The 27,638-nt window shown below is 43.2% G+C and overlaps 1 protein-coding gene across 8 annotated transcripts in view; it reads right to left on the bottom strand.

Moving 5' to 3' along the window:
• PLCB4 (phospholipase C beta 4) overlaps positions 1-27,638 on the bottom strand; it is a 452,949-nt gene that overhangs the window by 155,471 nt on the left and 269,840 nt on the right. For all 8 annotated transcript variants that reach the window (XM_043883530.1, XM_043883532.1, XM_043883529.1 and 5 more), the window contains one exon: positions 24,698-24,796. In XM_043883530.1, coding sequence (XP_043739465.1) covers positions 24,698-24,781 — 84 coding nt within the window. In that variant the 5' untranslated portion in view covers positions 24,782-24,796. Of the gene's footprint in view, positions 1-24,697; positions 24,797-27,638 lie in introns of those variants that run through there.

The raw sequence follows: 27,638 nt of genomic DNA, 5'->3' as shown, positions 1-27,638 counted from the left end.
AACATTATTCAGTATCAGAGTCTATGTTTCAAAGAGTCAAGTTACTTTCAAAATGATTTAGATCAAAAATATTTTTCCTTTATTTTAATTTTAAAAGTTATTTATGCTGTGGTACATATACACCATGGAATATTACTCAGCCGTTAAAAAGAATTCATTTGAACCAGTTCTAATGAGATGGATGAAACTGGAGCCCATTATACAGAGTGAAGTAAGCCAGAAAGATAAAGAACATTACAGCATACTAACACATATATATGGAATTTAGAAAGATGGTAATGACAACCCTATATGCAAAACAGAAAAAGAGACACAGAAATACAGAACAGACTTTTGAACTCTGGGGAAAGGTGAGGGTGGGATGTTTTGAAAGAACAGCATGTATATTATCTATGGTGAAACAGGTCACCAGCCCAGGTGGGATGCATGAGACAAGTGCTCGGGCCTGGTGCACTGGGAAGACCCAGAGGAATCGGGTGGAGAGGGAGGTGGGAGGGGGGATCGGGATGGGGAATACGTGTAAATCTATTGCTGATTCATGTCAATGTATGACAAAACCCACTGAAAATAAATAAATAAATAAATTTTTTAAAAAAAAGTTATTTATTTGATTAAACAACATTTCATCCTATTTTTTCTCATAAAGAGTAGCAGAGATCGTAGCAGGCCAAATACTCTAAAGAGGAGGGAAGTATTTGGGTGAAGTTTCTAGATAACAGGTGATAACAGGTGGTTGATTTTATTTTAACTGTGATTTGTGGTTTTATCTAACCCTGCCTCTCCCTCCCTCTTACCCGCCAATAATACCTGAGTTAACTGTGAATGACTAGACCTTTCTACCCTAGGGTCTGCATCATCAAATAGGGAATGACAAGTCTTACTACCAGGGAGGGACAGAGATTTGGGGCTGGTTAACAAATGTGTTAACTCCTCTCTATTTAAACTAAACTACTCTTCATTTACCTAGCTGTTCCAGGCCTCTTCAGTGCTTGCGACTGGGTAGGTAGATTAGAACATAGAGAGGAGGGAAGCGAATGAGGGCTTCACATTCCACAACGAGAATCCTAATTTCTGAGAAAGAAAACCCTCAGGAGGCGCACTGCAACCCAGACCTTGTAGCTTATCGTGAAAGTGAAAGTTGCTCAGTTGTGTCCGACTCTTTGTGACCCCAGGGACTATACAGTCCATGGAATTCTCCAGGCCAGAATACTGGAGTGGGTAGCCTTTCCCTTCTTTAGGGCATCTTCCCAACCCAGGAATCAAACCGGGGTCTCCTGCATTGCAGGTGGATTCTTTACCAGCTGAGCTACCAGGGAAGCTGGCTTTTCGTTCCTGGGCTCACATGCCAGCCTCCTCTTCAGCATATGCCAGAGAATCTTGCCATGGTAACATCTCATCTCTCCAAGCTTAACTGGCCCCACCTGTAGCTTGAGAAAATGGGTACCAGCCTCCCAGGGTTCTCAGAGTTGAGAAAGCCTGAGTGCCTGGGACAAGGTCAGTGCTGCAGACCTGGTTATGTTGCAGCCACTGTGTAATTCAGGGCTCCTGTGCAACAAAACTCTGCAACAGACTTCCTGTGATGACACCAATGAGCCAGATGACCGCAGCCCAGCCCGGAAGCCACAGGGCCACGTGGGGCGGTGAAACCTTATAGCTATGTGTCAGTACAGCTCATGTGACAGAGACACTGAATTCTTCAGTCTCATTTAAACAGCCACGTATGACCGGTGGTTACCATATCAGACATGCAGTTTTTAGAAATGAGGGGGTGGGGAAATGTTTGGAGGAGGGGCAGTTCAAACTGGTTTCTCTGATTCCGAAGCCTGTGTCTGTTTGACTCTGCCAGCCTTGACTGAGGAGGTCCTCCTCTGCTTAAAATCAACGGGCTTTTGGACTGTCAGTAAAGGAACACTGCGTTGGTAGGCTCCACCTTGAGGAAAACATGGGGCTCCTTGTCTCCTGGTTTGATAAAAGCGGAGGAAGAGAAGAGAGCTTTGTTACGGCTGGAGAGAGGCGAGCGCAGTCGCGGTCAGGGAAAGACCGTGAGGGGCCTTCCCAAGTATAAATCACACTGTAAACTGCTACCACCAAACAGTTCTCACTCAGCACTGCGCAACGTTTGGAGCACTTTGGACACGCTGACTTATTACCCTCCCAACCTCCCATGAGGGAGGAGCGCTTAATATTCCCATTTTACAGAGGAGGCCATTGGGGCGCAGAAATAAAGTGTCTTTCCCAGGGTCGTGTAGCCAGTGAGGCAGGGCTGAGACAGCGGGCCTCACCGGAGCACGCCTTCGCATCACCTCTGCCCTGAGACCCGTAAGTGAGACAGCGACATTGTCTGGAGTGGGTCCTGGGAACTGCTCAGTGTCACATCAGAGGGACGCTTGGCTGCCCCACCCCCGATGGCCAGTAACCATCTCTCTGATCAGAAGGGCTTCAAGAATGTTTCAGTTCCAGTTACCACATTTCTCAAGCATTCTCTTGTGAACTCTATCAACTGTGTGGACCATATTTATTAACTGTATAGACCTTATTTATTACCGGGTTGTTGTAAAGGGCTATCAGAAATTTTTCTTGGATCCTGGTACAAAGAAAATGTATTTTGTCTGATTCATTGCTTTCCTTGTAATCTGACATTTTATATCCTAAAACTGTTTCTCTTTCCTGCACTGCTCTGGCCACCAGGATCAAAAGCAAATTTGCAGTTCACTTCTTTCAATTTAAGGGACATTTTTGTTGCCCATAGAGTGGTTGCCTCCTAATTTTGCCCCTAATTTTATTTACTTTTCCATTCCCCACCCCCACCCCTGTCTTCAACTTAAATCCCTAATGCAGTTTATCTAGTGGCACTTGCAGATGAATAAGCTGGATTTAGAAGAGGCATAGGAAGCGGAGATCAAATTGCCAACATCCGTTGGATCATAGAAAAAGCAAGGCGATTTCAAACACCATAATTCTTCTGTGTCATTGACTTTGCTAAAGCCTTTGACTGTGTGGATCACAACAAACTGTGTAAAATTCTTAAAGACATAGGAATACCAGACCATCTTACTGTCTCCTGAGAAATCTGTATATATGACAAGATGCAACAGTTAGAATTAGACATGGCATAATGGACTGGTTCAGAATTGGGAAAGGAGTATGTCAAGGCTGTATATTGTCACCCTGCTTATTTAACTTAAATGCAGAGCACATCATTCAAAATGCTGGGCTGGATGAATCACAAGCTGGAATCAAGACTGCCAGGAGAAATATCAACAACTGCAGATACGCAGATGATACCACTCTAATGGCAGAAAGTCAAGAGGAACTAAAGAGCCTCTTGATGAGGATGAAAGAGGAGAGTGAAAAAGCTGGCTTAAAACAACATTCAAAAAACTAAGATCGTGGAATCCAGTCCTATCACTTCAAGGCAAATAGATGTGGAAAAAGTGGAAAGAGTGACAGATTTTATTTTCTTGGGCTCTAAAATCATTGGGGAGGGTGACCATAGCCACAAAATTAAAAGACACTTGCTTCTTGGAAGAAAAGCTATGACATAATCTAGACAGCATATTAAAAAGCAGAGAAATCAATTTTGCTGACAAAGGTCCATATATTCAAAAATATGGTTTTTGCAGTAGTCATGTGTATGGATGTGAGAGTTGGACCATAAAAAGGCTGAGTCCTGAAGAACTGATGCTTTCAAACTGTGGTGTTGGAGAAGACTCTTGAGAGTCCCTTGGACTGCAATGAGATCAAACCAGTCAATCCTAAACAAAATTAACCCTGAATATTAGTTGGAAGGACTGATGCTGAAGCTGAAGCTCCAGTACTTTAGCCATCTGATGCGAAGAGCTGACTCATTGGAAGAGACCCTGATGCTAGGAAAGATTGAGGGCAGGAAGAAAAGGGGGTGACAGAGAATTAGATGGTTGGATGGCATCACTGACACAATGGACATGAGTTTGAGCAAGCTCTGGGAGATAGTGAAAGACAGGGAAGCTTGGCATGCTGCAGTTCATGGGGTCCCAAAGAGTTGGACATGACTTAGTGACTGAACACTAACCATTTCTGCATCACAGCTGACTTTGGGATGTGGAAGAAACATGCATAAATAAGTCTGAAACTCATTTCATGAACACTCAAAACTACTGGGCATGTTCCATTGGTTTAACATGTTACATTGGTCCAACAGACCTGATCCAAATGTGGCTGGACACTCATAAGCTTATTTGAGCTCTGTTTCTTCATCTCCAAAAGCAGGGAAGCAACCTCAACAATAACATCTCACAGGCCACCTGTGGGCACTGCTGGACTTGATAAATAACCCTCACTCAGTACATTATTGCTCATTATCACTGTGACTCATGCTGCTAGAACTGATTATGGGGAAGCATCCAAGAAACAAACATAGTAAAGGCCACCACCCCGACCTGATAGATTTTCTGTGAGGTTAGCAAGTCACTCAGGAGGACACAGAAAACAAGCAGCAGGATCACGTCCGCGTCTGCACGGAGGCGGGGAGAGCACCTCTGTCATGTGGCCTCCAGGGTGAGCAGCGATACCCTCTGCGCTCTTCCCCTGACGCAGGTCTAGGGGTCTGTGCATGAAGGTAGCCCAGAGCTGCTGAGCGAGGCTCACTGAAAGTCTGGTCAGACTGTGGTTTTTCTGTACCCCAGCCAGCTTCAGCCCACGTCCAGTCATCAGAACATAGGTCTAGTTCTTCCTTCTGCCCGGGACTGTGGGCGAGCAGTGACCAGAGGAGGCAGTCTCTGGGTCGGAGTCTGTCCTGGGTGTCCTCTGTGTGAGTGTGTCCTCTGACCACGCTCTTGGGCTGTAAGCGGCAATCAAGAGGTTGTTCAGCAAGTATTACGGGTGCTAGAGTGGCTGTCTATCTTGTCTACATCTATCCACAGAAACAGAAATGAAAAGTTCTCCCCCTCAGTAACCAACCACAAGCATTTAGAAAGGTGATTTCAGGAATGACACAATGGCATACAGTGAACCTTTATTCTGACAACAAGTGGCAGGACTTAGGCCCCTCATGTCAATTTATTCTGCCCTCAGAAACGAAGATCGTCATCACCTTTCAAAGTGACCTGGCTTGGTGGGGAAGAGTTGTTGAAGGCTGCTGAAAACCAGCAAGACGAAGGCACAGAGTCTTTCCTGATTTTTTTGTGTCCTCTTTCCAAAACGAACTGAAACTTGGCCTGATGGTGCTTGTTATTAACAAGGGCTCTGACCTGTCCTTGGCTCTGTGAGAAGCTGGTCAACTCAACTAGGATCTAAATTTGGGAAGAAGAAGGTATTGCTTAAATGAACTGCCTGGAAGAGTCAAATTCTATTTTTGTCTGCTCGTTTCACAGTCCTGAATAGTTAGGAATCTCTATTTTCTTTTACTTCCAGATAAAGATGTTGAATCTTTGGGTCTTAACTTTTTAAGGTCTGCCCGTTTGAGACACAAAACTCTGTATCTGTTCCTTATCCCTCTGTCTCCTGGAAGCACTCTGTTGAGGGCATCTGGAGGTCCAATCTGAACCCTCAGACTCTGAGAGGGCTCTTGTGTCGCCGCAGGGTGCTGGACAGGCTCCCTGAGGCTTGCCAGACAGCACTTGAAGAAATTCTTCCTAAGGTATTTGGCAACTGCCTTTCAGATTGCAGAGAGAAGAAAGTCAACAAGATATGCTTTTAGATGAAGTGGGTGGTCACTCAAGAAAGTCTCTTTCTTGGGCAGAAAAACTGTCATGTTAGTCAAAACAGTTGCTATAGTGATTATAAGGAGGAAAGTAAAGACCAACTTATTCGGAGCCAGGGAGGAAAAGAAATGCTTTTGTAACAAACATTTACAACAAATTTATATGTCACCATCAGCCCCCAGCTACCCCTGCCCCATGTCCCACCCCAGAGATTCTCTGCTTGAGCCGACTCCAGTCAGGCCCCTCTGAACCTCCTTCCCCACCAGGCTTTGAGTTCTGGACTTCCACGTCTGTCTTTACACTGCCCAGCGTTAGCAAGAATCCTGCTGAGTTGCTTTAGCCAGAATCCCCCACCCTCAGGATCTGATCAGCCTTTATATCTGACCTGGTCCTCCAACCTCCACCACCTCCCAGGCAATGTCTGATCACCCTGGCTTGCCTGCAGCAAGAACTCTACTCAGGTGGTTTAGCCAAAATCTCTCCTTACCCTGGATGCTTCCTCTTAGCAATTTTCCACCCACTGACCACTCTACCGGCTCCTTGGCTACAAATTCCTTTTTATTTTTTATTTTCAAAGTTGGGCTCAACGTCTCTTCCTCTCCTGCAAACTCCCTGTGTAGTGGTCTCCTGAATACAGTCTGTTTGATTATTTTTTTAATTTTTATTTTTTGGCCACTCTTCACAGCATGTGGGATCTTAGTTCCCCTACCAGGGATCAAACCCACACCTGCTGCATTGGAAATAGAGTGTTCACCTTTGGACCACCTGGGAAGTCTATCTTATTTTTTTTAACAAATGCCATGAATAACATTTTCTTCAACATCTCCCCCTGCAAAAAAAATTCTTTTTACTTTGCAGAAGTGCTTGAAACGTGACCATAAGCTAGTAAATCCTTCTTTTCAGTAAACCACTTCTAATAAAAACACAGTTCCAGAATAATAAACTACAATGATTAAGGGATTAAACATCTAGTAACATTCAAGACATATATATCTGAAGAGACTGATCAAGAAATAATATTCTGAACTATGGCCAAGTACGAGTTGGCAGTCCATGTTGAATAGAGTCACTGAAAGGAAAGGAATCTCAAATGACGTCTATGGAATTTCCCTCTGAATGTCAACATGGCCCACTTAAATAGTCCAGCTTGTAAAAATGCTTTTTCTTGATATTAGCCACATGGGATGTTGTTCCTTTCCCATTTTTATCTTCTGACATAGCTCATGTGTAGGTTTCAAGGGTACACAGTGCCCACAGGCCCTAAGAGCCAATCCTGACTCTACCACTTTTTATTGTGTCTCCAAGAGATGCAGAAATCACTGGAACAGGCACAGGAGGACCATCGCTACCAACCGAGGGAATTCTGAGCAAGACTTGGCTTCAGAAAACTGCAGTCTGAAGGTTTGCACGTGATCCTCCTGCCCTGACAGAGGGACTGCTGCAGGAGCTGGGTCATCTCGGGACAGACGCCAAGAGGCACTTGGGAGAGTAGGAGATGGATTACAGGAAACGCCTCTAGAGAGAAGCAGGAGAAGACGCAGGAGCAGGCAGGGAGGGCCTGCACACCACGAGGCACCCGCCAAAGGAGAGGTGAGGAAGAGGTCCGGGGAAGAAGGGTCTCAGATGCGGCACACTCTGAGAGCATCTCCACCAGGCGGACGGAGCTTGAAGCAAGGACCGCCCGCCAGAGGAGCCTCAGCTGGAGCAGCTCGGTGACTCCATCCACCGGCCTGAGCTGCTGCTGACAGTTGCAGGGCTGAGTGCGCTGCAGCTGGAGGCCGTCCACTGCCTGCACTCCGGGATGGTTTTGTCTTCCAGGGAGATGTAAAGGGCACAGCCCCACAGCTGCCACAGAGGGGATCTCTGGCTAACCCTTCTCCAGGTCCTCCTAAAGGAGCTCAGGTTCTGGTTTCTTAGGACCCTTGAACGTACTTAGGAACCTTTTTAGAAATATTAGGAAACAAATAACAAGCACTTTGAGTCCCAGATATGTAAGCATCAAATTGCTAGATCATCAGAGATGCTTATTAAATATCTGAGTTGAATGAGTTCCCAGCCTGGGACATAATGGTAAATAAAAACAATGTCTCTCTCTCTGGCTTTATATTCTAGGGGGAATTCTGACAAAGAACACCAGGCAAATAAATAATTTATCAGGAATGGATAATGTGAAGATCAAAAGTCTAAAAAGTATGTGTGTGTATGTGTGCGTGCACATGTGAACGTTTTTTAAGTAAGGTGGTCATGAAGGTCTTTTGGATGAGGTGAACTTGGGGAGGACTGGACTGAAATGAAGAAGCAAGCTGTGAGGACTGATGATGTGTGGGGAAGAACAGTCAGAGCAGACACTGCAAAGTACAAAGGCCCTCATGTTTCCAGGGAACATCAGTGGTACAGTGAAGCGACAGGGGCTGTGTAGGGAACCTGCGAACGGACAAGGATGACTCTGGAAATTATTCTGAATAAGGTAGGAAGCCACTGACGTTTTAAAGCAGAAGAGGGCTGTACTCTAACCACATTCTAAAAAGATACATCTAACTTACTTCTTTACAATGGTGCAGTGGGGTAGGTATTATCACCCCCATTTTAAAGACAAGAAAGCTTAGTTCCAAGTGAGTTAAAGACTGGCTCCTGGTCAGATATCTTGAGCAGCAAAGTCGAACTGAAGCTATTTCTGTTTGACTCCAAAGCCATGCCCTTAACCAACTATGTGTGTTTCAAAGTCTTCAAGAAAGAGCTCTCTGGCAAAGATTTAACCTGAACTACCAGTTAATACAAACCCTCTCTTTATCTGGGAGCAATATCCTGGCAACTTGGCTCTGGTGAGTATCCAAAGTTGAGAGACTCACCTGCCCTTTTAGGTACTTGGAAAAGGACCGTCTACAGCTAGAGAGGAGCAGCGACAGCACCAAATGGTCCTCAGGGGACTCTTTGTAGAAAGAAGATGCTGGCTTAGATGCCGGGTAAGCTATCTGGCTCAGTCCATCCGCTTCATCAAACGTTTTGATGAGGCAGGATTTCAGAGCAATTGATTATTTATGGTTTTAAGAATAAGTAGTTTAAAAACTACTTATTACAATTAGTAGGCTTACCAGGTGGTGCTGGTGGTAAAGAACCTGCCTGCCAATTCAGGAGACGTAAGAGAGTTGGGTTCGATCCCTGGGTCAGGAAGATCCCCTAGAGGAGGGTCACAACCCACTGCAGTGTTCCTGCCTGGAGAATCCCATGGACAGAGGAGCCAGGCGGGCTACAGTCCATAGGGTTGCAAAGAGTCAAACACAACTGAACTGACTTAGCACACATTATTATAATTAGTGTGCTTTTTATTAATTTATCAGAATCAATATTCAGGATCAGTTACAAGTTTCCCTGTTGAGGATATTTTATGTCTATTTCTATTTATTGAAAGGAAATATAATAGCACCAGAAACACTGCTCATTATTCTGTAATAACCTATACAGGGAAAGAATCTGAAAAAGAATGGAAATATGTGTATGTTTAATTGACTCACTTAGCTGTACCCATGGAACTAACACAACACTGTAAGTCAAAGTTCCATATTAATTAAAATTAAATTTAAAAAAATGAATTCACACTGTAAGTCAACTATACTTCAATAAAATTTTTAACAAAAAAGTATTTGTAAACTTAAATATTAAAAAATAAAAGATTTCAGTAAAAAATGTAAAATTACCTTTCATTCATAGTATTTTTTATCTAGTTGTGTGGGGTTTTCCCTCCCAAAATTTAGACTTAATGAAAAGTTTTTAACCTTAAATGGTGATTTTCATTGGTCATAACATAGAGGTATCAGGGTTTTTAGCAGTGCTTATTTGCTCTTAGGGGAAAATATATGAAAAATATTTATATTTGTAATTCTTTAACAGAATCAAATTAAGAACTCCTGGCTGTAGTAATATAATAATTATGGTCTAAAATAGATAAAGCAAATGGATGACTAAAAGAGTTAAACAGCCTTCATTAATGAACTTCAGAAAGTTTTTTTTTTTTTCAATAGGTAGGCAGTTTTCTCTTTTTCTTCTCCCAAAATAAATGTTTTAAGAAATACCTGGAGTAATGGGAAAATTTGGTCTTGGAGTACAAAATGAAGCAGGGCAAAGGCTAACAGAGTTTTGCCAAGAAAATGCACTGGTAATAGCAACACCCTCTTCCAACAACACAAGAGATGACTCTACACATGGACATCACCAGATGGCCAACACTGAAATCAGATTGATTATATTCTTTGCAGCCAAAGATGGAGAAGCTCTATACAGTCAGCAAAAACAAGACTGGGAGCTGACTGTGGCTCGGATCATAAACTCCTTATTGCCAATTTCAGACTTAAATTGAAGAAAGCAGGGAAGACCACTAGACCATTCAGGTATGACCTAAATCAAATCCCTTTCGATTATACAGTGGAAGTGACAAATTCAATTCAAGGGATTAGATCTGATAGACAGGATGCCTGAAGAACTATGGATGGAGGTTTGTGACATTGTACAGAAGGTAGTGATCAAGACCATCCCCAAGAAAAAGAAATGCAAAAAGGCAAAATGGTTGTCTGAGGCGGCCTTACAAATAGCTCTGAAAAGAAGAGAAGGAAAAGGCGAAGGAGAAAAGGAAAGATAATACCCATTTGAATGCAGAGTTCCAAAGAATAGCAAGGAGAGATAAGAAAGCCTTCCTCAGTGATCAATGCAAAGAAATAGAAAAAAACAATAGAATGGGAAAGTCTAGAGATCTCTTCAAGAAAATTAGAGATACCAAGGGAACATTTCATGCAAAGATGGGCACAATAAAGGACTGAGGACTGCTGGACTGAAGAGATGACCACTTGCCAAGTCAAGGAAACCTCCCTGACTGCACAGAAAGGTCCTTGGGGGTCAGAAAGGAGGGGGCGCCACCCGATAGTAAGTGAAGCCAAGCTTCCTATCGGCCTCTGCACCAGAATCCCTCTTGGCAGAAACACACTCACGCATCTTAGGGAGGGCCTGAGGACAGGTCAGGTGTGAAAAAGAAGTGAGATAACTGTACAAAGGTAAACAAAGACAGAAGAACCGTCATACATAAACGATTTAAATGCTCCTCTGCTGGGCTCCCCCTCATTAGGGAGGACGCCCCCGCTCTCTCTCTGGGTGTGAGTTTCTGATCTGTGCATGTGTGCTCTGGTCTTTGGTTACTAAGGTTTTCAGCAGGTATTTATTTTTGGCTGCGCTGGGTCTTTGTTACTGTGCACGGTCTTTCTCTAGCTGCAGCAAGCAGGGGCTACTCCATTGCAGATGTGGGCTTCTCACTGCAGTGGCTTCTCTTCGCTGCAGCACATGGGCTCAGGCATTGCGGCACACGGGCTTAGTTCCTCGGAAGCATGTGGGATTTTCCCAGGCCAGGGATGGAACCGGTGAACCCTGGACTGGCAGGTGGATTCTTTACCACTCACTATCAGGGGATGGCACCCCACTCCAGTACTCTTGCCTGGAAAATCCCATGGATGGAAGAGCCTGTTAGGCTGCAGTCCATGGGGTTGCAGAGAGTCGGACACGACTGAGCCACTTCACTTTCACTTTTCACTTTCATGCATTGGAGAAGGAAATGGCAGCCCACGCCAGTGTTCTTGCCTGGAGAATCCCAGGGATGGGGGAGCCTGGTGGGCTGCCATCTATGGGGTTGCACAGAGTCAGACACGACTGAAGCGACTTAGCAGCAGCAGCACTGTCAGGGAAGTCTGATTCTGTCTTAAATAGACTGTTTCCCTGTGTGCATTCCCACAAGTTGTGCTGTGCTAATAGTAATAAACTTTGTACCTGTTTTTACAGCTTTTGCCTCCTTGAAACATTCTTGATTTTAAATGGGGCAAGAGCCAGGACCACTTCGCTTCTAGCCTCTAACCCGTTGGTGGGCTAGCGACTAGAATTTCTGGTTTTCATTCAGACTACACAGGATCAACTCCTGGGCAGGGAACTAAGACCCTGCTTCAACATCACTTACTGCTCTTTCTCAGAGAACATAAGCAATGAAACATGTCTTCCATAAAAACAACCAAACCAGAAGTAACAACAAAAACGTTCATCACCATTTTTAGGATGAGGGAATTCACAAGAAATTGAGCTTAAAGAATGGCCATTTTCTTACTTGAGAAGGGACTTCAAAATGATTCACTTTAAAATATGCTGTATATTTCATTTGACTGTTCATTCGTTCATACTTGGATGAACTCTTATTAACTTAATGGCCGGGCCACACGCATGAACAGAGAGCCATCCCGAAGAGAATGCCGCCAGGATGTCCTTGGGGCCCCTTCACCATCAGCCTGGTGAACCACAAGGCTGCACCTATCAGCCCTAATTAAAGGACACCCGGGCACACACTGAGCTCCCGCTCCCCTGCGGCCGTAAACAAGGCTTGAAGGAGCAAACACAGTGCCCTTTCCTATTCACACATCAGATAGGAAAAAGCAAAAAAGCCCAAACTAGCACTGTCCCCAGGAAACTAACATGACACTGTAAATCAACTATATTTCAATTTTAAAACATGTTAAAAAAAATAAACAAGCATGGTCATTTTAGCCACTGAATTTTAACTAAGTCCTTTAACATAGCACAGTGATACTCTAGAAACCTAAGTAACTAGCTCCTTATATTGTATTTTGTTGTTGTTGTTCAGTTGCTAAGTCATGTCGGACTCTTTACAGCCCCATGGTCTGCAGCACACTGGGCCTCCCTGTCCCTCACCGTCTCCCGCCGTTTGCCCAAGCTCATCGAGGCAGTGATTCTATCCAACCGTCTCATCCTCTGCTGCCCTCTTCTCCTTTTGCCTTCAGTCATTCCCAGCATCAGGGTCTTTTCCAGTGAGTTCGCTCTTCAAATACTTATGATTTATTTCTTCTCGTGTTGTATTGATACATTTTGTTTTCAATAGCTCCTTATACATCAAGACTCCTTAAAAATCAAGCCAGCCCAGATCTCCTCCTCTAGTTTCCTAGTGGACATGTGTCTCATCTTCCCATAAATAAGTCTTTCCTGCGCCCTTGAAGAGCATGAATCTCCAGTATTAGAGTTTTCCATGAGACTGACTCAGTCTCTGTTTCACGGGTGAGATGCTTCTATTCCTCCGGAGAATACAGTTGTCTTCCACCTCAGTGAACAAATGAAGAAATATAAACCCAAAGAAACCTCACAGAGAGGCAAAAAATATAAAAGAAAGACAAACACAACTACAGCATCTTAGAAAAGAAAGACAAGGGTGATTGATTATGCAGCAAAAGCTGATGTAATTACAGAGAAAAGAAAAAGAAGTTGAGGATGACTAAACTGAAAATTTAATAAGGCATTCATAAGGGAAAATGATGGAGCTAAAAGTAATTACCCAAAACTGAAAGTATCATCATGACCATCAAAATTAATGTGCTATTCATTCCTATGTATCCTTATTTGTCTTTTAAGCTAGGTGTCTGCAAACCATAGCCCCTGCTTTTGAAAATTAACTTTTCTTGGAACTTAGCCCATTCACTCATCTATGGACTGTTGAACATTCTATGACTGCTGCCATGCTACAAAATAGTCGTGACAAAGACCGTATGACTTTGCAAAACTTAAAATATATAATATCTGGTCCTTTTCAGAAAAAGTGCGTTCTATGCATTTCCAATGTGAAATGGCTGACTACATAAAGACTACCTACGATAACGGTGGTTGATTGCAGAGAGGGCCACACCCCTTCACCCTTCCCTGAAAACACACTCCTTGCAAGGTGACTTGGCAGCCCCTTCCAAGGTCCCCACCTGCTTTGGTCTAGAGCAGTCAGCAGACACAAGCAGGAAACAGCCTGTCCCACCTGCTTGCAGGAAGTTGACAGACTAGGTAGGGTGGAGATGAGACAGTCCTTTAAGACCATCCTAAATCAATCGGCCCCCCAGTTGGACCAGCAAACATTTGAGTGCGCCCAGTCCAGCCCAGATGGCTGACCTGCAGAATCAAAGACTATAATTAAGAAATGAGCATAAAAACTAATGTAATGTGCTATTCATTCTTATGTATCCTTATTAATAAACGGCTGCTGTCTGAAACCACTGAAAGGTGTTAGAACATGCCATCTCAATATATGCCACTTCGCATATGGATTATTCTGAGCCGGAAGCAAATGAAAATCAACAGGTGCAGAAAGAAGCCTTGTCAGAGCTTCCCTCATCTAATTAAAAGCAGAAACTTCTGAGAAATAAGGACTTCCATGGAGCCTAGCTCCAGGGAATTTTGTGACCATGAAGAACACAGAAAGTCAGCACCAAGATGAGTCTGCACAAACCTGACTAAAATACCTTGATCTTGCATTAGTTTCACCAGGTACTTACCTTCCCACAATTTTCTACTCCTAGAAGCCCACGGAGACAGATTAAAGGACTGGCCCAAGGTTGCAACTTGTAAATGCCAGGGTCAAGGCTCCAATCAGAGTCTTTTGCCTTCCAGTCCACTTACTTCCAAGAACTTTCCAAACGATACAGACCTTTGATTAAAGACCTTCTGCTCTGGTTGCTAACGGGCTCTCAGCTCTGGGGGTTTGAGGGCACAAATGACATTATCAGCAAGGTTGTTTCAAAGGCTGGTCAAGGGGAAGGAAGAGGCCTGGGTGTTCTTGCAAAAAGCCTGACTGACACTAGTTCCCGCAGCTTTGTTGCAGCGGGATTAAGGGATTGAGCGCTCAGGCTCTGGCGGCACCTGTTCCATCAAATGGGGAAGAAGCCACAAGGCGAAGACAGCAGGCCGACTGTGAGGGCGGCGGGAGGGACCTCAAAGACTCCCCAGGTGAAGCGCACACTCTCCAGACACGTCTGCCTTCCTAGCTCCCCTTGTCTAGCACTGAGATGTGAAGAGAATTGCCTGTGTGGAAATACCCAGTAAGCGGAAGAACTAAGACTCCAACTCACCTTCCTTAAATCAGATTTCTGGTGTTCTCGAACCTGACTCTGCATCCCGAGTGCCCTCCCTCTCCCCTTACAAATCCATTCTCCGCAAAGCTAAACTGTGACCGGAACGTAAACCAGAGCACATCAGTCCTTGTTGAAAACAGCTTCCCATAACACTCAGAAAGAAATCCAAGCTCCCCATCCCCATCCTACAACCTCTGAGTCTCACACTCAAGTGTGTGTCCAAGTCTCTTGAAGGACGTGTTAAAACATATGCTGCTGGAGTGCATAGACACTATCCCCAGAGTGTCTATGAGATGGGCCTGAGAATCTGCATTTATTTCTTTTCTTAAAAAAGCATTATTTCTGGCTGTGTTGGGTGCATGGGCTCTTAGTGGCTTGAAGCACGTGGACTTTTAGTTCCCCAGCAGGGACTGAACTGGTGTCCCCTGCATTGCCAGGCAGATTATTAACCAGTGGACCACTGGGGGAGTCTCTAGAGTCTACATTTGTAGTAAGGTTCTAGGTGATGCTGATGATGCTTGTTTGGGGACAACACTTTCAGAACTGCTGTACATGATGAGGCTTCTGCCTACTTCTCAGATTTCTGTTTATACATCATGCCCCCACTCACGATGCCTACTCCAGCCAGGATGCCAACAATGGCCCTGGGAGTGGAGGACGGAGAAAGGAACAGAATGTCTCCATTTGCTCACCCTCTTGGGTAATTTATTATGTTTGTCAACTCCCTTTCTGAGCAATTTATTTTTAACTAAAACCTAGGTGATTTCTATATATGCAAGCCGTTTCTTGGGTACAACAGAACATATAATGATAAACACTGTTCATTTTAGGAAGAAGAACCACGTCAGCACATCCATAATTACCCATTCTCTGGCCTTCTCTTTGCCAGCATCAGAGCCCACCAGCTTCTTGGACTAGAAATCCCAATCATGTTTCACACTCCTTACTCTTCCTCACCTTCTACACCCATGGGTTAGGAAATCTTCTAATTCATCTCCACCCTGAACCTCTTCTGTGATGTCCTCTGTGTCTAAATGAGTGTTCAGCCAGTCATTCAATCCCACCTCTACACTCCCAGTCACAAGTAATCAGGCATATCCACCTTTCGGTCGTATTCAGACCTTACTCTTTTCCTGCTTAAAACACACACGCACAAAACGATTCACAGTGCTTTCAGGATCTAGCGCCAGTGCCCTTCTGGAGAGTAGAGCATTTCTGGGGGGACACTGCTCATCTCTGCAGCTGAAGCTCCTGCCTTCACCCTCCCTGACAGCGGCTGCACAAACCAGCCTGCATCCCACACCCGCGCCCCTGCACAAGGGCGGACCCTTCCGTCATCTCAGCTGTGCTTCGATCCACTGATGGACTCACCCAAACCAAAGGGGGCTTGCTCTCTACGGCCTCCTCAGTCCCCCAGACCCGCTGCCCAGGGGGTGCCTGGCCCCGCAAGAAGCACAACCCACTGCTTCCCTATCACAGGAAGCAGAGCGGGGCTGGGGCGGGGGAAGGACACCGCGGGCTGCACGCCGAGGGCCTGCAACGTCAGACCGAGACATCAGGGTGCACCTCAGTGGATGGAAGAGTGACATGCCACGGTTTTTGTTTTGTTTTATGTGTCCAGTTCTAGCAGGGCCTGGCGTCTGAAGACAGCAGGATGTAGCCAATAACAGAGCCAGTCATCTACCAGGCACACGTAGGGATAGGTTCCTTAGGATAAAAATTCAGAAATGGAACTCCATTGAACTCATTTCCCTACTTCTCCTCCCCTTTCCCAATGTGAAGTTTTACTAGATTTGGTTTTGTGATTGGCTGCAAATAATGGACACAAGTCTCTATTTCATGCACCATCGACTAACTATCAACATTTCCTCCCACTGAGACTATTAAGCCTCTGGTTTTTCCTCTGACTCCAACCAGTTCTACTTTCCAGGATCTGTCTGTACCCTTGCTTTGCACTGACAAAGTTAACAGGTTTTTTTTTCATTCTGTTCTGTCAATAATAATTAACTTTCATGTCTACTGTTAGGTTGGCTCTAAGCATCAAAAGACTAATGAATGTGATTGTAATTGTTATTACCATTATCATGACTCTGTAAGCACTCATCACTGTAAATGTAAGTAATAGGCTACAATTCCACTCTCTACATTTTAAGCCAGGTATCCTGACTCCGTGGGTACAGTTCAGTTTAAACTATCTAAAACCTGAGAATGAGATAAAAAGATGGCTATGTATCAATATCCTTTACATATTTTATAGGAGCAATGTCTAGAGGGCCTCTCCAAGGATGATTTATTTCTATAGAAGAACATCCCTTTTTTTTTTTAATATGAACCATTTTCAAAGTCTTTATTGAATTTCTTACAGTATTGTCTCTGCTTTATGTATTGGTTCCTTAGCCGTAAGGCGTGTGGGATCTTAGCTTCCCAACTAGGAAGCGTACCCATATCCTTGCGTTGGAAGGCGAAGTCTTAACCACTGACTGGTCCATCAGTTGAGTCCAGGGCAGGGACATGGGCTTCCCAGGTAGCGTTAGTGGTAAAGAACCCACCTGCCAATGCAAAGACTTAAGAGACACCAGTTCAATCCCTGGGAGGGGAAGATCCCCTGAGAAGGAAATGGCAACCCACTCCAGGATTCTTGCCTGGAGAATCCCATGGACAGAAGAGCTTGGAGGGCCACAGTCCATGGGGTTGCAGAGTCGGGGGCGACTGAGTGACAGCAGAGCCCAGGCAGTGGCTGGTTTAGCCTCTGCCTGACAAGGCGCCTCATCTCTCCTCCACTGGTGCTCTCACAGCTAGCCCTATCCTCCTGCTAGTGTCGTCCCTGAAGAGCTAAGTAAATCTGCAAGTCAAAGTACATTCTGCGAGGGTGGTGCTTCTAGCTTTTTGAACATTACACGTGGACGACTCCTCGCTGCAGTCATGGACAGCCTAGGGTGTGCAGGCTGCCTGGGCCTTTGGGAGCATCCCTGAGGCCTACAGCTCGGCTTCAGGGCTGCCTTGGAAACTAGGCTACTTCAGCTTCTATTGATCCGGCACTTCCGTATTCCTCCGAGATCGACAACTGCCTTAACTGTTTCTGTTTTCCTAGCAGCAGTTGTGATGTCTGTGTGCAAGGGAAGCTGCTGAGGGTTTCAGTAGGAGGGGCTAATAAACACCAAGCTTAGGCAGAAAAGGCACTCCATCTGGGCAGCTTGCCTCAGATGCAAGTCCCCAGGTGGGGAAAAGGGCAGCCCAGCCCACGCCGGGGTCTGGGATATGCAGAGAGTAGCAGCTGAGGGGAGTCCTCTAATGAGATATCTAAATCTCCGCTCCAGCTACCACTGAGAAGAAACGGCTGATGAAGCTGTAGATTCCAGTTAAGTGAGCTGAGAGTTCCTTCTGCGCGTTGGGAAAAGAGGATGGTATTTTAAAATCTGCCTGTAGTTTGAGTTGATTGTCTAGAAAATTGTGCTGTCCAATAAGATAGCCACCAGCCACATCTAGCTATGTAAATTTTAATTAACTTTAAGATTAATAAACTCAGTTCCTCACTCCCACTGGCCACATCTTTTTGTTTTTTTTTAATGCCAAACTAAATTAATTTTGCTAAAGAGAAACTGTTGCACTCTAAGAAAAATAAGTGCAGTCTAGATTTTGTGCTTGGGTTGGGAGGGAAAGGGGCTTCCCAGGTGGCTCAGGGGTAGAAAGTTCACCTGCCAAGCAGGAGACCCAGGGTCTTAAAGATCCCCTGGAGAAGGAAATGGCAACCCACTCCAGTCTTCTTGCCTGGAGAATTCCATGGACAGAGGAGCCTGGGGGGCTGCAGTCCATAGGGTCGCAAAGAGTCGGATACACTTTAGCAACTCAGTGACAGCTGCAAACAGGAGGGAAAAACCCTGAGATTACCAACCATGTATCACAATCCCCCTAACATGTGCTAAGAGCAGCCAGGATACAGACCATGTCCATCATTGCAAATTTCTGCTGGTGACCACTTCTCGAGGACAACAGACCACTTTGCTTTCAAGGGATAAACGCCTTCAAACTTTTGGTCTGTTTAAGTACATCCATTCTCTTTCAAGATTATGCAAACGTGAGGTCTCACAAGAGTCTGGACGCAAGAGTGTGAGCTGGGCCGAGAGCCACACTGCGCAGGGTGAGAAAGGACCAGAATTTCCCATGTTCCTCCTTGGTTTGAGGGGGCGTTTTTGTTGTTTTCATTTGGAGAAGAGGAATTTCATATGGGGAAAAAGGAAAAGGGTGAATTATGAATTAGAAAAGGATTCTGAGGGAGAGATCAAAAAGTGAAAGAAGAGAAACAGCAACAGGTCTCTTGGAAGAGTGGGGTGAAAAAGAAGGCGGTGACAGAGACACCTGTCGGCCCGACTGAAATTTATTCCTCAGGATCCCTACTGTGCCCTGCTGTGTGCTGGACTTCGCCTCTGCTCCCACCAAACCTTGGATAAAGGCCTGTTTGACACAGCATCCTTGTTCCTGAGGTGTGGGCACGTAATGTTTAGGCAGAGAGAAATGAGAGCAGTGGACCGTCCCGGGAGCAGAGTGACGAGAAAGCAGTGAAGGGGGCTTCCCCGGAGGCCCAGCAGCTGAGACCCCACGCGTCCACTTGGAGGCCATGGGGTCTGTCCTGTTTGGGGAAATGATATCCCGCACGATGCACAGTGCAGCCACAAAGTTAAAAAATGAAGTAGGTCAGACGCTATACTTAAGAGTAGTGATAATAAAAATAGAAGGCACGCACTGAGGAGATGAGTATTTCAAGGATGCTGTAAGTACCAAGGAATTCTAGGAAAGGCTGGGGAGGGTTCTCATAGCCAGGAGATGGGGTCTTCAGCCTTTTAATACAGGGAAGGGAAGTCAGGAAGCCAGCGGAATTAGAAACACGTGGGTTGCATGTGCACTGCCGGAGGAGAGAAACGTCTGAAGATTTTTGCATCACTTGTTGCATTACTTAGAAAACAAAACAGGTTTTGCATGTAAGTAATTTAAAAGTCAAGTAAAGTTAGATAAAAAGATCTTCTGACGCGGCATGAGAATACAATCAGAGGCTACAACACAGGCTGCGGTTTCTGAAATTTGGGGCTACCTCAAAAGAAATCCTTCAGCAGAAATAATAAAATAATACTTAAATACAGTTGCACTGGTTACATTTCTTGTCAAAAGAATGCATATTTTTAAAACAGTGTCTAGTAAGTATTTTTATTTTTTTAATCTGACCTAGTGAATGCTCACCCACTGATTTGAACACTTCCCTGCCTTCTTTAAACTGATATGAGGAACACAATTTAATGTTTACCCGGTCCTTTGAGCCATCATGATAACGTTAGCTGCCATACAGTGCTGAAGGCACTCACCCCTTCCTTCACAAAAGGTCCCTTTGCTGTGGCGTTTGTGGGATGATCACGTTGTGTTTTCTCTAATTCCTGTTCCTCCCACTTGCTGTCAGTTGTCATTTCTCACTGCTGTTCAGGCAAAAAACTGTAGGAACAAACCTTATCTATTTATATTTTGTTGCCTTGAATATTTTGATGGCCATGGCTCCAAAGAACCAACTCTTACAAGATAGGAAAATACAGTTGACCCTTGAACAACATGGGATTTTAGGGGTGCCAACCTCAGTGCAATCAAAAATCTGACTATAACTTTACAGTCAGGCCTCCATATCCGCTGTTTCACATTCAAAGATTCAGCCCTCTGAGGACTGCAAGGTTCTATGGTAGGTATTTTGGGCTTCCCCGGTGGCACGATGGGAAACAATCCAATGCAGGAGGTGCGAGAGATGTGGGTTTGATCCCCGGGTCGGGAAGATCCCCTGGAGAAGGCAATGGCAACCCACTCCAGTACTGTTGCCCGGGAAATCCCACGAACAGGGGAGCCTGGCAGGCTACAGCCCATGGGGCTGCAAAGAGTTGGACACGACTTAGAACTAAACAACAACAAATGGTAGGTATTTACTGAAAAAAAAAAATCTGTGTAAAAGTGTACCATGAAGCTGTCCTTGTTCAAACCTGTGTTGTTCAAGGATCAACTGTAATAAGAAAAACTGGCTACAGTCTGTTTGAAACACTCTGGCTTTCTGATTTGAAAATTAATAAAGGGAAACCTCAGTAAAACGGAGTTGGGAGGCCAGGAGGGGGAGCTCTCACAAGCCACCACTGGATGTAACTACATTTAACCTCTTTGAAATGACCTTCTCTGAGGAACTGAAAGCCAGGAAGTCTTTTCTAATTATCCTCTAGATTTCCAGAGCCTGGGAAACTGCCTCAGAATTATCAGTTACAGAGAAGAATCATCACTGCAGAGAACCATCAAAAGAATACAGACAGCCCCCCAAAGGGAAAGACGTTCCACGGCCTCTCCCACGAGAAGTCAGTCACCCAGCCCAGCAGATCGCCCATGAGCGGCAGCCACTTCCCTCCTGTCACTTTTCTCCAGTGGATTTTTATTCAAAACAGCCCTTCCCAACTTCCTTTTTCTCTCCACAATACTGTTGCCCTCCATTAGCTGGACTTGTCAATGGCTTTTTTTTAAAGTCCTTATTGGATTTGTTACAATATTTCTTCCACTTTATGTTTCCTGGACTTTTGGCCACATGGCAGGTGGGACTGTAGCTTCCTGGCCAGGGAGGGAACCAGCATCCCTACCCTGGAAGGCAGAGTCTGAACCACTGAACCACCAGGGAAGCGCCCTTGTCAATGGCTTTTACTATCGCTTGTTTGTCTCAAATTGCAATTCCTCTGCTATTCCTAAATAAACACACTTTTGCTGGTAAAATAACTTTTACTTTTAAGGTCAACACCAATTTTATACGTTTCATGAAGAGATATATTTACTTTATGAAGCTAAAATGTTTTTACTTGTCATTCTAGTAAAATAGCTCTAAAGAAAGTTGAAAGCTTAATGAGATTATATTTAATACTTGTTAAGATTTCTTTTCTTCTAGCTTTATCTCATTTTCAGAGGAACCTGGAAGAAAGCAAATGCCTTTAGAAGTGCAGGTCATCAGTATTTTCTAGATATAAGTGAGTTGTAATGATTAATAACCAAAACAAAAAAACCACCATGAGAAATAAAAATGATTGGATGATGATAAACTTACAGTTTATCAAATCACATTACAATTTATCCAAAAAAAAGTACTTTATCTCTAATAGGTTTCTGCTTGCTACTGCTAAGTCGTGTCCAACTCTGTGTGACCCCATAGATGGCAGCCCACCAGGCTCCACCGTCCCTGGGATTCTCCAGGCAAGAACACTGGAGTGGGTTGCCATTTGCTTCTCCAAAGCGTAAAAGTGAAAAGTGAAAGTGAAGTCGCTCAGTCGTGTCTGACTCTTTGCGACCCCATGGACTACATACAGACTAACAGGCTCTCCCATCCATGGGATTTTCCAGGAAAGAGTACTGGAGTGGGTTGCCATTGCCTTCTCCGAGGTTCCTGCTTATATGACAACAAAAGAAACACTCAGCCAGTGACTACACTTATTCTCTACAACATGACCTTCTCTGAGGAACTGAAAGCCAGCAAGTATTTAAAATTATCCTCTAGATTTTCAGAGCCTGGGAAACTGCAAATCTTTCGGGATACTCTAGCAGATTCAGGGAGAGAGGTCTGTTGTCAGCTCACAATGAAGGTCAATTGCCATCATCGTGGTGGCATGGGTACTGTCTAGACCTGGCATACCTGGGAGAAAGCTTGGAAATGCATCCAAGCTAGTCTTGGCTTTCTTTGCCAAGGTGTGAGAAGTGGGCAAAAGTAGGCAAGTGAATTTACCTTGTGGGCTTCCCTCATAGCTCAGTTGGTAAAGGATCCTCCTCAATGCAGGAGACCCCAGTTCGATTCCTGGGTCGGGAAGATCCTATGGAGAAGGGATAGGCTACCCACTCCAGTATTCGTGGGCTTCCCTGGTGGCTCAGCTGATAAAGAATCCGCCTGCAAAGCAGGAGACCTGGGTTCAGCCCCTGGGTTGGGAAGATCCCCTGGAGAAGGGAAAGGCTACCTACTCCAGTATTCTGGCCTGGAGAACTCCACGGACTATACAGTCCATGGGGTTGCAAAGAGTCGGACACAACTGAGTGACTTTCACTTCTTCACTTAGGTTTGAACTATATCAAATTGTTGATATTGATAGTTTTTAATCTAAAAGATGAAAATGTGGTATGATTTAGGCTAATATTTTGAATGTGCTGAAGTACAGATTTTCATATGGACCTCAGGGATTACTATGTCCTCTCACCTTTTCAATTATCAAGAAAATGTACAAACTATAATAAAACCAGACTGGGTTGGGATCAATTACATTTAAAATCCCTTTTGACATTAGATATTAGACATATTCAGCGAGTTTGGCAGTTGCAGACATTCTGCCAGTCTCTGTAGAGAAAAAGATAAGTAAAATATGGCCCTTGACCTCAAGAAACGCAGGGTACACTACGAGAGATGAAAAAATTAAATAAAAAGGTGAGTACAGTGTAATATGTGCCAGGGTACATTAGAGGTAGCACAGAGGAAAGATCAATTCTTATTGAATGGGTCAAGGAAGATATTAAAGAGTAAAGATTTCTCCTTTGGGTTCTGAAGGATGAGTAGGAGTTTGCCAGTGAAACAAGGAGGGGTAAGTGCATTTCAGGAAAAGGCAGCAGAATATATACAAAGCATGAAACAGAATAGTTCATTGGGGAAATTGTAAGTGTATTGTTAGTGTTAAAACCAAGAATGTGTGTAGAAAACTAGTGGGGAACAAGATTGGAGAATAAGGTAGCAGTCAAATGATGGAAGGCCTTGTATTTCATTCTGATGAGTTTCCTTCATCCTATAATACAATAGAGAGTCATGGAAGCATTTTAAATAGAGGAAGAAGAGGTTCTGATTTACATTTTCAAAAGATTACTCTATAATGATGGAAGAGGAAAAACAAAAAGAGTAGAAAAAGATTAGAAAAAATCTACCAAAGAGTTAACAGTGGTTGCCTCTAGGTGGTAGAAAATTGTTTTCTCTTTCTTCTTATAGCAGAATGCAGTTAGCTGTTCTTTCAGAGAAGCAGTAACGCTTCAGTCATATAAGTAACTGTCACCCCAATACGCTGATTCAGTACAGAGAACACTGACCACATCTGAGTCCATCCTTTTCTTTCCTCAATTTTGCTTACACAAAGCAACTATGGTACAAACCTAGAGAGCATCATGCTACAACACTGGAAAAACCAAGTCAACAAATTACTGAGTTGTGTCAGCCCACAGACCTCATGAGAAAAGCCTGATGATCTGAAGCCCTGGGAGGCCACATATAATATATCCCATGGATTCCGAAAGGAACCAATTGTGACTCTACATGAAGTCTGAACAAGTTTTGCATCTTACTTCACTATAGCGGCAATACAGTTTCATCACATCTCCCTCCCCAGCTCACTTCAAATTCAAGTAAAATTTAAGAAAAACAACATAATAACAATGCAAGGAAGGCTTCCACTCACCTACCTAAACGTTCTGAATAGATTGATGAACTCAAGCCCCTGGTTTCTAGCAAATCTGGAGCCACCGACACCTTGCAAAGGCACAAGCAATAAACAGTAGAAGCGGAAGTATGCAAAGCAAAGCTTTGGTCAAATTGGTCTGTATAAATGAGACGAGCAAAGCAAGTGACCAGCACAAAGTCTGAGCGCTATTACATTTATGACAAATAGAAAGTCTTATGAAGAAAGAATGCCTGAAGCACTTCATCAAGCAAAAACTATTACTCCATGAAACCCATCTGCAAAATAAGCATAATTGTGGCAATGACCTAATAAGGTTATTGTAAGGAGTTGAACAAATAATACACAGGAAGTGCTTAGAAAGTTTTCTGGCACACAGTAAGCACACAATAATTTATGCTGTCATCATACTTATTATAGCTGGCGCAGAGAGAGTGCTCAATAAATTACAGTATTATTATCATTATTATATCTCACAACTTTGACTCTTTCCAACTATTCCAACTTATAAATCTCCAAGATGTTCTTACTTATGTCAAACACTATTTACTCAATACTGTAATTAAATTAAAATGAAAAAATCATAATGTTTTGAGAGAAAAGATTAATAACACTCCTTTACCTCTTCATATCTGTCAAAAACTGCTCCTTCTTGCAAAAAGGAAGGAACTTCCTTCTGCCAATTAAATTCATAAGGTTTGGCCATGATTAGAGTCAAGACCTAAAAATGAAAAAGAATATATAATGAGTGTACACAATTAAAAAAAACAAGTACAGAGCAAAGGTTAATCACTTGATATTTATGTGTTTGCAAAAGCTTTGCTTCATATACACAGACTAAGTCCATTAATTGACTTTTGTGTTTTTTCCCTTCTTCTCTTCATCTGACCCTGAATCCCCTTGTCCTGGTTGCTACACCTAAAGAAATAATATGAAGAAATAACAGAGGTGATCATTTGGGAGGCTTCCCCCTTCCTCTTCAAATCCTATAAAGTAATTTTATACATAAAATCTGAAGTCTTTGGATGAAAAACACACACACACCTAAACCTATGCCTAGGATAGGTAGGGTGCAAAGAGTGAGTGGGTCTATAAGCCTGCACTAGACTGTTATGCCCTCTTTCCCCATATCTTTTATCTGCTTTCTTTATAAAGGGGGATCATATTTATTTATTCTATTTTTTCCCTCTTGTCATTTGCAAGTTTTATTTTTCATTTTAAATTTTCTATTATGAAAATTCTTAAATTTTTAACACTCATAGATCTTCTATTCTGCCAATATCTGGAATTTAAAATATCCCACACCCTAAAATGTTTTGTATTTCCCTTCATTCCATATTTCCTTCCCTCTAGCACCTCCTATATAGATATAACCCTGGATTTTGATGCTAGATTATAACCTCCTTATCATTTTCTTTTGTGGAGAATGGAAACAAGGTTCAAAGACCACCTAATAGAAGGATTTAAACATTTCTGAAATCTGACATTTGTGACCTCAATATGAAAAAAATCGAGTGATGCAGGAGGTGTAAAGGGTAGTGGAAGATACATACAACTAAATATATCTTGAGGTGAAAATAATCTGAAAGATTCAATGTACTATATATTCTGTCAAGAAGAAAAAAAAAACTTAGAAATAGGAGATATGGGAAGTAAGGTTGAAAGGGAGAAAGAAAGAAGAAAGTTTAAAAAAAGAGACAGAGTTTACTCTTGAGTCTTATGTCTCATACAAAAAGAAAAAATGAAAATATAAAAAAAAGATAAAGAAATTACAATGTAGCATCCAAACCTCAGATTACACTGACACAAGAGGTGCTAGAGGGAAGGAAATATGGAACAAAGGGTGACAGAAGTATTTTAGGGTGTGAAATAGAGGTAGTTAAAATTCTAGATATTAGCAGAAAAATATAAGATCAACTATTAGTGTTAAAAATTTAAGAATTTTCCTAACAGAAAATTTAAAATGCAAAGTATGACTTCCAAGTTATTAAGAGGGAAAAACAGAAAAAAGAAATGTGAGTCTCCATTAAAAAGATAAAAGATGTGGGAAAGGAAGGGGGGAAAAGAACACACAATAACCAGGAAACACAAAGTAAAATGACAGCATATTACTAATTCTCATCAATATGAATATGCTAAATTCATTTATAAAAGAAAGAGGCTTTCAAATTAGGAAGCATTATACTCATTTACCAGAAATATTTATGAAATGAAAGCTACATAGGAACTTAAAAATGAAGGAAGGAAAGGAAGATATAACAGACAAAGTTTAGGAAGGGAACAGCTGTAATAACGTTAGACAAAATACACTTCAAGGAAAAAAAGAGAGACAATAAGAAGTCACATGAAGAGAAGGGGTGATAAAAATTATTTAAAAGTTATTAGTATTAAACATGTGACCACAGAGCATCAACATATCTATTGAAAAACTGAAAATACAAAGAAAAAATGGCAAAGTCACAAACAGATAACAATTCTCAGAAATTAATGGAAGACTATTGAGGATCTGGCTATCACATATAGAAATTTAACAACACAACTTAAATGACTCAGTCAGTCAGTCAATTCAGACGCTCAGCCAGGTCCAACTCTTTGCAACCCCAGGGACCGAAGCACGCCTGTCCATCACCAACTCTTGGAGTTTACTCAAACTCATGTCCATTGAGTCGGTGATACCAACCAAACATTTCATCCTCTATTGTTCCCTTCTCCTCCCACCTTCAATCTTTCCCAGCATCAGGGCTTTTCAAATGAGTCAGTTCTTCACATCAGGTGGCCAAAGTATTACAGCTTCAATTCAGCTTCATCATCAGTCCTTCCAATGAACACCCAGGACTGAGGGACTGATTTCCTTTAGGATGGACTGGTTGGATCTCCTTGCTGTCCAAGGGACTCTCAAGAGTCTTCTCCAACACCACAGTTTAGAAGACCAAATCTTCGGCTCTCAGCTTTCTTTTTAGTCCAACTCTCACATCCATACATGACCACTGGAAAAACCATAGCTTTGACTAGATGGACCTTTGTTGGCAAAGTAATGTCTCTGCTTTTTAATAAGCTGTCTAGGTGGTCATAACTTTTCTTTCAAGGAGCAAGCGTCTTTTAATTTCATGGCTTTAGTCCCCATCTGCAGTGATTTTGGAGCCCAAAAAAATAAAGTCTGTCACTGTTTCCACTATTTCCCCATCGATTTGCCATGAAGTGATGGGACTGGATGCCATGATCTTAGTTTTCTGAATGTTGAGCTTTAAGCCAACTTTTTCACTCTCCTCTTTCACTTTCATCAAGAGGCTCTTTAGTTCTTCACTTTCTGCCATAAGGGTGGTGTCATCTGCATATCTGAGGTTATTGATATTTCTCTTGGCAATCTTGATTCCAGCTTCTGCTTCAGCCAGCCCAGCATTTCTCATGATATATTCTGTATATAAGTTAAACAAGCAGGGTGACAATATACAGCCTTGACATACTCCTTTCGCGATTTGGCATCAGTCTGTTGTTCCATTTTTAGTTCTAACTGCTGCTTCTTGATCTGCTTTACAGATTTCTCAGGAGGCAGGTCAGGTGGT

This window comes from Cervus elaphus, chromosome 23, assembly GCF_910594005.1.
Source record: "Cervus elaphus chromosome 23, mCerEla1.1, whole genome shotgun sequence".
Taxonomy (NCBI): Eukaryota; Metazoa; Chordata; class Mammalia; order Artiodactyla; family Cervidae; genus Cervus; species Cervus elaphus.
The sequence above is the reverse complement of the archived record's forward strand: the minus strand, read 5'-3'. Positions and strand labels throughout refer to the sequence as shown.